Below are 12,109 nucleotides of genomic sequence, written 5' to 3'. Positions count from 1 at the left end.
CTCTGTTTTTGGGAGAAGAAATCTCCCGAGGTCATTTCCAACTCACCCTTTTCTCTGGCAAATGTCAGTGACGCTTCATTTTGAACAGGTGTATTGATGTCAAAGCTCTGCCTCCTTCTGTGAGAGGAACGTTTTCCCTTCACCGTGTCCCATCAGTGTCACGTCTCCACGGTGTGGTAGGGCATTAGTTTTGCTTAATAAACCAGAGCATTTACTTTCACATGAAGCACAAGGCTCAAAAAACGATACCTGCATTCTCACCATGGCGTTGCATCACTCGTCAAAGTCACCCAGGCAGCCAGTCAAATCAAGCAAGAGGCGGGCACCAAGCTGATTTGCCTGACCTGCTTTGCCATGACATTTTTGAAGCGGCCACGCATGCAGCGACACATCTTGGTGGGATCAGCCCCTTACACACCTGGTGCGTTTTTTCCGTTTGATTAATTTGCATCTCAACCAGAGTCTAAAAAGTGAAGCCAATGTGGAAGTTTTTGTCTTAGAGCTTTAATCCTTTCACAGTGTATTTATAGTGTGCTTCACAGAATGTGAATATTAAAGCAAGGTCCATTTTTCTGAGCTATCACATTGCAAATAAAAGCACAATTTTGTGTGGAACGGACAACGAACAAAGAGGCTCCATAGTCCGGACCATGACGATAAACTTTATTACTCTTTCAACCTTGACAAAGGCAGTGCAGACCAGATTCACTCCTTCTGTTCTTCCCTTTAACAATAAAAGCCCTAGACATTAACACTGTTGACCAGAGGGAATTCAAATTCATTCTGATTATTTTGCTAAAAGGGGATTCAATAAAATAGCTCACATTAGCTCAGGCTATACAACAGTTTACCTCAAACAGGCTGCTCTGGGTCAATAGGATCCTGATAGTCGATCCTGTCTCAGAACAAACCTCACACTTTAAGAGCAACAGATTCATCAATATCTTTGAGACTTTAAACTTTGAGTTTTCCGACAAAATGTTTAGTATTCACAAACACAGCCACAGAAAAACGTGAACTTTGAGTTTCAGTCTTACGAGATAATTTGCTGCTATTTATAGCATCTTAAATACAACAAAGGGAGGGGTGGATGGGGAGGATGAACAGTCAAATGGGTACAACTGTAAACAAGGAGGAAAAGGAAAGGGAGGAGGCTGGGCTGTGTGTTTGCATCTTTGTTTGGGAGCAGCTCCTCAGACAGAAGATTGATGTGCTGCCAGTCTGTTGTGAGAGCGTGTGTCTGTTTGTCTATCCAGTGGAGGGATGTGGGACACCAGAGTGTCTCAGGAAACAGCCAGGAGGAGCACCTGTGGTTCTATAGGAGGAAATGACCGTCGTGGGCGTGGGCTTGGCGGAGACTATTTCCAGCCCGGGGGCCCCCGAGGTGGGACCACCCACAGGAAATGTGCCATTTTACATTTACATTACATGTACATTGAGGTATTTAGCTTATCAAGAGTACTTTGACTATTGCCATTGTGAGTGAACACAAATTATGAGACTTAATTTATAGTTTGGTTATGGTCCCTGTTCTCAGGGTGGTGCCCCGTTATTATTAATAATTGTTAATAATCTTATTGACATTAATAATTCTATTGATGTCAATAATTTAGTTTTTCATATTTGCTGATAACTAAACACGCTCCTGATAGATCTCAACAATTGTTAGTCTGGTCTGAGCATGGATTGCTGAAGGAAAAAAGCAGCACTTGGTGGAAACACAGAGCTAACATGTAAACTCAATGTGTGCTTAAATCCACATTCCTCTCCCCAAGACACAAATATCTAACCGCCATTTTGAGGACATATGTAGGACAATAGATGGTTTACCATATTCTTAATAATGGGAGGTGGTGGGTGGAGGTTATGCGGCAGGTGGTGGGCCAGGGTCATTTCCCAGGCATCGTTTAGATGAACATTCAGTCCTTTGAACATGGCTCTGAGCACCTTATCACGCTGCAGCGAGTACCAGTCACTATTGCTAATCGTCTCATATAACGTCAAAGCTTTGGGGTTTGCAGTTCGGATGATGACCAGCGTGCCTGGAGCTGTGTCCAGCAGCCGCACCACCGCCCTGCGGATGCTCTGTAGCCTCCTGATGTATACCTCCATGGGGAAAGTGCTGAAGTGAGACCAGATGCCAAGAACTACGACAGTGTTGCTGCCTCCTTTTAAGCCGTCTAGTTCATTGGCAATGTAACGAAGCTCTCTAGTTGGGATGGAGGCAAAACGGATAGGAGGACTGTGGCAGCGGAACGTCACCAAGATGTTGTTTGCATAGTCCAAGGAGATGTAAGGTCCAGTTTGCTTCGGGCTGTGCAGGTCAAACTCCTTAAGACCTGAAGGTATGACAGGGGGAACACGTTAAGCTGCAATGGGAACAAAATCATCCGTTGCCAGAAATCCCTGTGGATCAGCTACCTGGTAGTGCTGCGTTCAGGAATTCAAACCACTGCCTGACGGTGGAGTCTCCATACATGTGGACCGCCTTGCCTTTCAGACACTGACTGATGGCAGAGGCGGTGTTGAATTTGCAAACTGTGGTGCCACCTAGTGCTCGCCACACACCCTGGTAGTAATAACCAGAAGGTCCGGATGTCGCAGTACTGCTCTTCACCTTTAGCTGACCTGAGAGGAAGTTAAAGAATAAGGGTGGGATTATCCAATGAAAAAACAAAACCAAGCTATAAAGTGATTGAATGAACCTATTAAGTACTATCCTTACTTCTGAGAGAAACACTGCTAAGGTTAATGTCTCTTCAGTAGAACGCTACCCAGAAGTATGTAGTACCCTTTTTCTGAACTTTCTTTTACTTTTCTTTGTGCAGTAAACTCGTACGACTGTGCCACAACAGATTCAGCAAACGCTCCTTCAGATAACCGTGTTAATGACCAGTATAAACATGATGAATGCCACCTATGCATAAATGAGTGTGCATTCATGACAATTACAAATTAGCATAAGTAACCCCAATAATACCATATAAGGCTATGTGTCCTGCCTCATATGTCCTATATTGAAGTCCTGCATTCAGAGATCGATAAAGAAAAGTCTCTATAGTCAAGGGATGGTGAACAATAATGAGTGATGTTTTTGCTGTGCCAATAATTTAAGTTGTTTTGCAGTATAAGATGGTCATATTTATAATGGAGAGTTATACAATAACATCAAAAGCCTGTGCAAATGAATGATGATACAGTTAGGCTGTATTAATACATTTAGAACTATATTAGTCGATAATTTGAGTAAAATGTTAACATAATTATTAAGTGTAATTTATACAGGTATTTCAGACTCAATATTGACTGTTAGGACAGGTCTGGACCACTGTTGAAAAAAAAAAATTAGAAGAAAATCACTCGTACAAGCCACTAAAGAACAAAGCTGTTTGTACAAATGGTTCTTGCATGCGTACCGTTGTCTGTAGCACATTCTGTTTTGAATTATTGGTATAGAGAGTGGTGGCAGAAACAGTAATAAATATCAAATTAAATAGCATGCTTTACCTTCTTTCTGTGGCAACACGGTGACACTAGCAGGTCCTGAAGCCTGAATGTAGACTTTCAAGTTAACACCACTGAAGAAAAGCACACATAATATATCTCTTAAAAACACTACAACATTAAGGACATAGATACAAGAGGAGGACAAACATTTTAAATAATTTAATGAACTTTGAAAAATCAAGCACAAAAATGGGAAACAACTGCTAGAAAGTTCATTCAAAATCGCACAAAACTTACTTTGTAAATTTAATGGCACTAATTCAAATGTTCATATAAGCAATGGGTCCAATGACTGTGCAATGTGCAAGGTGCCACTCGCAGTGATGAACCCAGAGATAATGATTACTATCTACACAACGTTTTAGCATCTTTCATTTCATAGTTTTGGTTTTGCGGCCGGCAAACTAAACTGTTTTAAATTGAGTCTCACCGTTCTCATCAACATACTGTATTTTATTAAATGCAGCAGGCAGCTGCTTCATGCCAGAAAGCTGATTAACCAATTGACCCATTGGTTAGTCCTGCCAATCCAACGCAGACTGGTCAATCAATGTGCAGCTTTGGCCAAATCTGACCAGGGTCCGACAACTATATGGCTCTGCTCTATGAACTCTAATGCCATCCCTTCAGATTGACTTCATTTTCAGGCTGGTTTTGTGGATATGGAGCTAGTCATGGTTAAACGTTGTGTAATAGTGAAACTCGTTACCTAAAAAAGTTGAAAGGAGATATGCATTTGTACATTATACCTGTCGAGCTAACATCAGCAGAGTGCTTTAGCACATCATTAACTAGGGTTAACACATATGCTATGCTAGCTACTAAAGGTTAACTGAATGTATACACATTCTGCTTTTGCTTTTTAATGATTACAAATTTGAATAACAACATACCTGGCTATACAGGAGCAGTGGTGTACCTTAATGTCCTTAATTTCTACATCTACACTGTGATCTGTAGGCTTTAGCTTATATATGTATCTTTTTAACCTGTTTTCACTGCTGATGCACTTTGCATCCTGATATATTGCAAACATTTGATATTATGTATTCAGTGAGTGCAGTTAGTGACAGTGTGGGCTCCATGGTAGCTCTGACATTTTGACTGACTATCAGTGGGGGGCGGAGCTAAGTGAAAGGTCAGTTGTGCACTACCAACCACTAAACAGCAGATGGACAATGTTAGCGACTAACAAGTTGAACATAGATCCACAGATTAAGGCATATATTTCCCTCTGACGTTGGTGAAGACCAAAATACAGCTAAAAGGAGAAGAGATATTAGACACAATTCCAAATGAATGCTAATGAATCTCCATGTCAACTGGTATTAAATAGGCCAGTGTTTGCTCACATTTTAGTCATATCCACTTTACAAGGTGATCATATGTTAATAGCTTGTTGTGCTGGCCCCAAGTGACAAAAAAATAATAAGTGTACGTCTTAAAATTTAGGAAAAAACTACATCCAAAATAATATGATATCACAATGTATTTACAATAAAACACAAATTAATCATGGTAAATACTATCTAATGTTGCAAATGAAAATATGATTCAGACTGGTTTGTTTGATTTGCATCACCTTTAAACATCTTTAAATTCAATCTTAACTGCCTGTGGTTACAAACTTCTGAAACATTCCACCAAGGAGATAGGTAACACTGGATGTACGTATTTAGAAGTCACACAAAATACCAGTCTCTCTGCTCCCTCACCTTTGAAAGAGCTTCTCCTCATTGGCATTGAGTAGGTTTTGTTTATATCCTCCCATGTAGTGGTTGATCCTGGTATCACAGCTCAGGTTCTTTGGTTTGTAGCAGAACCATGGCTCGCCTGTACGGAGGTCAGTGTAGTTGCACAGTGGCTGCTGGGTTGGCCTTAGGCAGACATTGCAGAGGGTGGTTTCAGAGAGTGAGCCTGAGCGAAAGAGGCTCTTGAAGTAAATCCTGTCGGGCTGTTCTCTGTTCAGCCTGTTCAGCACTGAGATGGCCTCACCAGGGTGAACCAGAGTCACCTGATTGGATAGAGAACCAGAGTTTTCACCAAGTCCAATCATGTTCAGTCATATCAGTAATACTACTTGAAGCTCCACACTTATAAAGGTTCACGTCTTCAAGTGGTGAACCAGATTAATCTCAGACTGTAATTTCTGGAGAATTGTCTATTCACTTAAACCCTCTGAACGGACAATCAGTAAAAACTAAATTTAAAACAACTCGGTACCTCAACTTGTGCGTCTCCTTCCCAGAGTAAAGAGAATACAGTAGAGTAGCTCCCATTCAGATGGTCCACCACTTTCCCAGCCACACCTGCTTCAAGCTTCCGGTTGTGCAGCCGGACGAGTAGGAAGTCCCCTCCAGACTTCTTGGGACGACCCTGGAAATCAGAGGTTTGTATCATAACCTCCAGCTGTTCCCCTACATGCCACTGTCCCCCTTTCTTCCCTGGGAGAATGGTGAAGGTGCTGTGAGCTGGATCACTGGTCTGCTCCAGGGAAAAAGGAGCTGGCAAAAGTGAAGTTTCAGGCCAAGCAGTGGAGTCTAGAATGAGACGTTCCTCCAGAGCGTCCTTAGGGGACAGTGGCTGGAAGGTGCAGAAGCTGCGATTCATGTCAGCGTCAGTGGAGACTCTCGGCATGATGATGGTGGATTTGACTTTAGGCTGAAACTGGCAGTTTGTCGAGAGAGAGAGAGATGGTGTCAAATATGCAACAAATAATTAACTAAATGCAGCAAAAGTGCAAAGAGGTAAGATTGATCCCTCCCCAAAACTCAAAATGACTTTGGGGAGTTGATAAGAATGATTTAAATGTATGTTTTCCGCCCTTCTCAACTTCCGTCATGGCCCTTACTCTGTTGTCAACATTGACCCATGGAATTAAAATGTTCAAGTTTTTCAAGGTCGTTTTAAATTAAATTAATATTTTGGGATATGTTATGTCACTGGCCAAGAAGCACTACAGAGGATGTTTCATACCCGATGGTTTAACATGACAGTGGAAGACTTTCATAGCTGAAAGATGCATTGAATTTTTAATGCACATACAATGGATTGAACCACTAATGGTACAAAAGGGACTATTATTCATTTCAGAAACTCCACTGATGAGAGAATTCAAACCATTAAACCTGAAAGTACTCCCTTTAGTGCCCAGCTGTTTTGGGGCATCTCATGGCTTTTTATAAACTATATATTTGCGACCCCTTTCTTAAGATTTAAGTCTTCAGTAAGAACGAATGGGAAGCCAGTAGGTTGTCTAAAAAGTATAGAATACTGTTAGCTTTATCTTTTAACTGCAGGAGATGCTGCTGTCAAGAAGTCAAGGTGCAGGATTGAGAGTGATAACACCATTTAACTGCATGAAATTGCAACATAGACCATTACTGTAACTGGGCTCCTTTGGATTTGAAAAAACAGACTAATATCAAACGTTTCAAACAGATCCCACTAAAAGTTAAAAGTTCCCACCTCCAGATCATCCATGTGACGTCGCACACAGATTAATACAAAGACAGCCAGAAAGAGGAAGATGGCGCCGTACTCCCTTCTTAAACAAGCTTTGGCCTTCATGATTGGTGATCAGTCCTCATCTGTGGCTGCAGCATATCACTTTGACCACTTTCTCTGGTACTGAATATAAAAATAAAGTAAAAAAACAAAGAGGTAACTGGCACCTTGTTATGCTACAGAATATCATTTGTTAAAACTTGAACACCATTGTGAAATCCTCTCCATACAAATATTGTGACACCGCCAGCGTTCCTATTATTATTTTAAAAATATATGTTTCACTTTTATTAAAGTAGCAGAGTAGGGATTTTAAGCTCTACTTTGCATACCTCAAAGGTGCACAGAGAGGGAAGTTAATTTCAACTACTGAAGTCAGTGTAAACCAGATTCTAAATGTTATCATTTTACTCTGTTGTAGTAATTTATAGTGGGGGTTTTTTCTTCATAAAAACTGTAGTTTTCCTGCATACTGCAGATGAATTTTGATGCTATCTAACACCTTTATGTCTGAGGAGTGAGAGGCAAGACCCTAAAAAGCGTAAAGGCAGCATCCTGTGGTTTGAGCATCTGGCTGACAAACAATGGAAACTTCTAGGTGTGTTATGGTTTTCACGCCTAACTGTCATATGAAACATGGCTCCTGTGACCTCTAGCCAGACAGGGAGTCCTATCTTAAGGTGTTACTTATGCATATTGTAGTTTATCCTCTTTTAACATTCCATTGTCTTTGATGAGTTACGATCTATTTTTTATTATCAAGTTAAAACCTATTAAGCCCTAAGCCTATTTGTAGGCCTCTCCTCGATTATTGCATACCCAGGATTAAATCCGTGGCGCGTCGCCTGAAACGTGCGTAAAGATCGCCGAAAATGAAATCCCTTCCCCCCACGGCGCCTAGTTACACAGACCCTTGTTTCTACACGGGGACATTTCAGAGACGCACCGGAAATACCTAGAAATATTGTTGATGGAATTAAGCGGAGATTTACAGCAGAACAACAAAAAGGTCAGGAGCTTTGGATGATTTTGAAGGATATTGCGCATTGTGTTTCTAGTGTTTGTTTGCTCACAGCCTTGTGAGGGTTTACCGGAGAGACGATCTGATGGTAGTTTTGGAATCTGTGTCGAATGCTCGTGCTTTTTGTTATCTCGGTTGTCTATGCCAACCGTTAGCTTTGTTATGTTAACTCAGAGAAGAGCGAGTTATGGCTAGAAATACGTGATATTGTGATAAATCTTTTATTTGTGTACAATAGCTGTGTAGAATGGTGTTTGGAGTTTGTAAAAATGTCTTAGATTGTTTGTTTTACCCAGATTTTTTATTTTTTTGGTATATAAAATATTCATATTCATAAATTGTACACATGCATAAATGGACTTTTTTCTACGGTAAATGCTACAGCGGACCCGAATTTGGGTCCGTCGGGCTTAACAGAATGATCAGGTGGCAGAAAGCGTCGAAGAGAAGTGTATATATGAGGAGACAACAAAGGTCTTCTGGAGGTTTTTTGCTCTTTGGGAAACTTGGTTCTTTGTGAGCTTGGTACATTTGACATTCTGTATTATCTTTTACATATTTTTTTATTATTCATTTTTGTAAGCTTTTACCTTACTTTTTGTAAGAAACTAATAAAACTGTGTGGTGGCTGGGCGTGGTTGGGCGCAGCTGCAGAGGGGACAGAGTGTGTGTGTGTGTGTGTGTGGGGGGGGGGGATGGTACAGGGAATGGTGCCGGTAAGAGGCTTAATTAGCCTCACCTGTAGTAAATCGTGGTGGGTGTCTCTCTGCTATTTAAACACAAACAGTGACAGCGGGCGCGAGAAGCCGCAGGAGAGCCAAAGACAGGCTGGGAGAGCTGCGGACGGAGACGAGAGGCAAACCACGGAGCAGACAGCGGGTGCAGTTGGAGGCACTGCAGGAGACTGCACAACCGGATAAAGCTGAAGTGTGGTGAATAAAGCAATTCATAACCTATATCTATGTGTGTTGGAGTCATTGCGCTCACGGTGGTAACCCGAAGTGTTACAAACTGGTTTGTATTTTGTGCATTCCAATCAAAGTCCAGTGTTGCTCATCTCTGGTGGGGCCTTCGTAGTAAGGTAAGAAGCTCTTCCCCTGGGACAGGCTGACAGTAGTAAATAAATTAAGCAGGTGAATTGATTGACATTTCTGTTTCTAGCAAAGAATAAAATGATGTTGTTCAAGTATTGTTGTGATTGATTAACTTGGTTGACTCAAATTGATTTTGATGCTCCGCTAATGTATCAGATATGATGTTGCAGTGAGATTATAATGTTTAGACAGCTGTGGAAGCAATAGGGGTCAGATTGGGATCTAAATTGGGGGTGTTAGAGCCAGGGTCCTGAAGCTGACCTTGATAACCGAGCGAGGTTCTCAACCACACGGGGTTCCTCCTCCTGCGGTGGCCCTTTAGAGCGGGTCCATCCTGGAGTACATCCAGTCCTCCCACACCTATTGCACACACACATCTAAATCCTTTGATAATCGGCTGTCGGGAAGGCCGCCGTTTTTAGCCTGAAATAAGTGATACGACTGTGGCTTGTGTCGTTATGTTATCTTGGCTTTTGCCTCCCTAAGCAGGCTAAGAAGGTCTCGCGTGTTTTGAGGGGTGCGTTCGTTACCTAGGTCAGAGGTTGCTGAACAAGCCGTCTTCCAGTGCTTCACTCATACTGGGAGGGGGTATTGGTTACGCAGCTAGGCTGCAACCTTTTCAGTTTGATTTAAACAAATATTAACATAAACAATTTTAATGATGTATTATACGTTGCCTAGAGCTCGTGGTAGGAAGTCAAATAGCTGGATTTAGTCAAGTTTCTCACCAACATTACATTTTATGAGATTACATGTGAACACATCATGACAACGTTATAATTTAACTTTGCCCAATACTCATTTTCCTCGTTTCCTCTGGACTCGGTAAAACGTTCATCCTTGTCTTTCTTCCTCCTATTGCTTCCGCCGCCTTTCCTTTCGACCTCTGTTAAATAATGCTTTTGGTCTATGATTCACTGAAGTTGACTGTTAGTGCAGCTATTTCCTGCTGAATCATTTGCAGCTTTATCTCCCATTTCATTACCTTTGACATCAATATCTGCCAGTGCCCATAGGACTGGCAGATCCGTCATTTGAATTCTGTATGTTTGTCGTGTTTCTATAATGAATAGACCATTCTACCGTCTGAATGGCTGTTCTGTAAGCTGGTTAATGATGAACTTGAGTCTGATCAAATGTACACATATAGTCCCTCGGTGATCCTTTGACCTATTTGGACATTACACTCTGGAACTCTACATGTGTTTTTCTTGATCAAGATTGCAATGTTGCATCATGAAGTATCCACGGTGCTATCGCTGCCAATGGAACTGTTGGACTGGCATTTAATTCAGCTATGTTAAGTTCTGTTGCTTTTTTTGTCTCTTGTCTCCCTCCTCTCCTTTTCCCAGCAAGGTGTTAAAGTTTCCTGTGTTGGGTGCTCTTTACTGTGGCCCCTGTAGATTAGCCCAATAACTCAATGCTAACTGAGTTCTTCTTATTTCGAGAGGCATTTCTCCCATTTCCACCTGTAATGCAGCCGTTGGGGTTGTTTTAAAGGCACCAGTGCATAATCTCATTTCCTGATATACATACATATATACATACACATATATACAGTATATATGCACATATATATATATATATATATATATATATATATATATATATATATACACACATATATACAGTATATATACACAGTACATACGTGTGTGTGTGTGTGTGTGTGTGTGTGTGTGTGTGTGTGTGTGTGTGTGTGTGTGTGTGTGTGTGTGTGTGTGTGTGTGTGTGTGTGTGTGTGTGTGTGTACACACATACACAATTTCTTTGTAAATCCCAAATCTTGTGAAAAAACTGTTCAGTGTTTGCACTGAAATGTCCTGTTAAACTGTTACTACAAGAATGTGCCAAGAACAAACAGACGGATGAAGTTGAGTTTAGTTCAGCTTTTAGATACTGCAGTATTGACCTTTGGGAAAATATAACACAGTAATATATAATTCTTCTGCACACTGCGTACTTCTACTTTAAGTACTTGAAGTATATCATGACACTGATACTTTTGCACATTTACTTGCCTTTTATAGACTGATCATATGTTTTTAACTTTATGTTTTCGACAAAGTATCCAGTAACAGTCGAGTAAATGATTTTTATATTTTAGTTATATTTAGTAATTGTGGATTTTTGTACTTTTTTGCTTAATTGATATTCTTTACTGTTTATTACTTATTTATGATACTTGCTGCTCTTGTTGTTGTTTTTTACCATGTACCTTGTTTGCACTGTCCACTTTGCTGCTGTGATCCTGTAAATTTCCCCACTGCAGGACTAATAAAGGATAATCGTATCTTATCTTATATGGTAGAGTACAATGTAGTAATGGAGTATAGCATGAAGCAGAAGTAGTAATATTTGAATGGTTACTGGCAACATTTAGTTTTCATTATAAAATGAAAATTCAAATAAACTTAGTTGAAGTGTTTCACGTGTCTTACCTCACAAGAGATTCATTTTATCACAGTGATACAATCCCAGTGTGATCCGTCACTTTATCCCTTGCTGGTTTACTGGAATCTTTGTTCTCTTTGCTTGACTTCCAGGTTTTGTATTTAAAGGTGGTTACCACCCACAGCACTGTATCCTGAATCTCTGTCGCAGCTTTAATCAAATAAACAGTAACTCAGGATGTTGATTGCCTTATTTTCTTTAACACTCCCATGTGCCGAAAGAGCTGCCCCAATATAGAGTGTATTTTACAGGCTGTTAATGAAAAATAAAATACAAATAAGAAACATTTTAATTTTAAAGTTTAAGTCACTTGATGAAATCGTTATTATATGTAGCAAAAAAAAAAGAATGCTGTCTACGGCTCAATCTCCACCGACGGACTTTGAGGCGAGTTCCTGTAAAGTCTGTGTGGGTTTAGTTCTGTCCCACTGTTTGCGTCTCTCGCAGACATTTTGAGCCCTTTATCAACCTTTCCCGTAAGTCAGCATTAGATGCAGACTTTGCCCAAGAGAATTACCCACAATTC

At 40.7% G+C, this 12,109-nt stretch overlaps 1 protein-coding gene across 2 annotated transcripts; it reads right to left on the bottom strand.

Moving 5' to 3' along the window:
* Positions 1-648: 648 nt before the first annotated feature.
* LOC137877276 (NXPE family member 3-like) lies at positions 649-11,800 on the bottom strand. Of its 2 annotated transcripts, none has more exons than XM_068717072.1 (7): positions 11,571-11,800; positions 6,976-7,137; positions 5,731-6,174; positions 5,223-5,521; positions 3,508-3,578; positions 2,422-2,628; positions 649-2,339 (listed from the first exon to the last, which is right to left on the bottom strand). In XM_068717072.1, exons 2-7 carry the CDS (start codon positions 7,075-7,077, stop codon positions 1,786-1,788), a joined length of 1,677 nt encoding a protein of 558 aa, XP_068573173.1. In that variant the 5' UTR covers positions 7,078-7,137; positions 11,571-11,800; the 3' UTR covers positions 649-1,785. The 2 variants fall into 2 exon arrangements, with proteins under 2 accessions (XP_068573173.1, XP_068573174.1); XM_068717073.1 differs by having other exon boundaries at positions 5,731-5,883.
* Positions 11,801-12,109: the final 309 nt, after the last annotated feature.

The sequence above is a fragment of the Cebidichthys violaceus genome, unplaced genomic scaffold, assembly GCF_023349555.1.
Source record: "Cebidichthys violaceus isolate CVI_PGR_0920_01 unplaced genomic scaffold, fCebVio1.0.p SCAF_21, whole genome shotgun sequence".
NCBI lineage: Eukaryota > Metazoa > Chordata > Actinopteri > Perciformes > Stichaeidae > Cebidichthys > Cebidichthys violaceus.
The sequence above is the reverse complement of the archived record's forward strand: the minus strand, read 5'-3'. Positions and strand labels throughout refer to the sequence as shown.

Coding starts and splice junctions, on each gene's coding strand:
- LOC137877276 (XM_068717072.1), bottom strand. CDS start 7,077: ATGAAGGCCAAAGCTTGTTTAAGAAGGGAGTACGGCGCCATCTTCCTC. Junction 3,579..5,222: donor GAGGAGAAGCTCTTTCAAAG/GTGAGGGAGCAG, acceptor GCTTTTCTTCAG/TGGTGTTAACTTGAAAGTCT. Junction 2,629..3,507: donor CGTGTTGCCACAGAAAGAAG/GTAAAGCATGCT, acceptor ACTTCCTCTCAG/GTCAGCTAAAGGTGAAGAGC.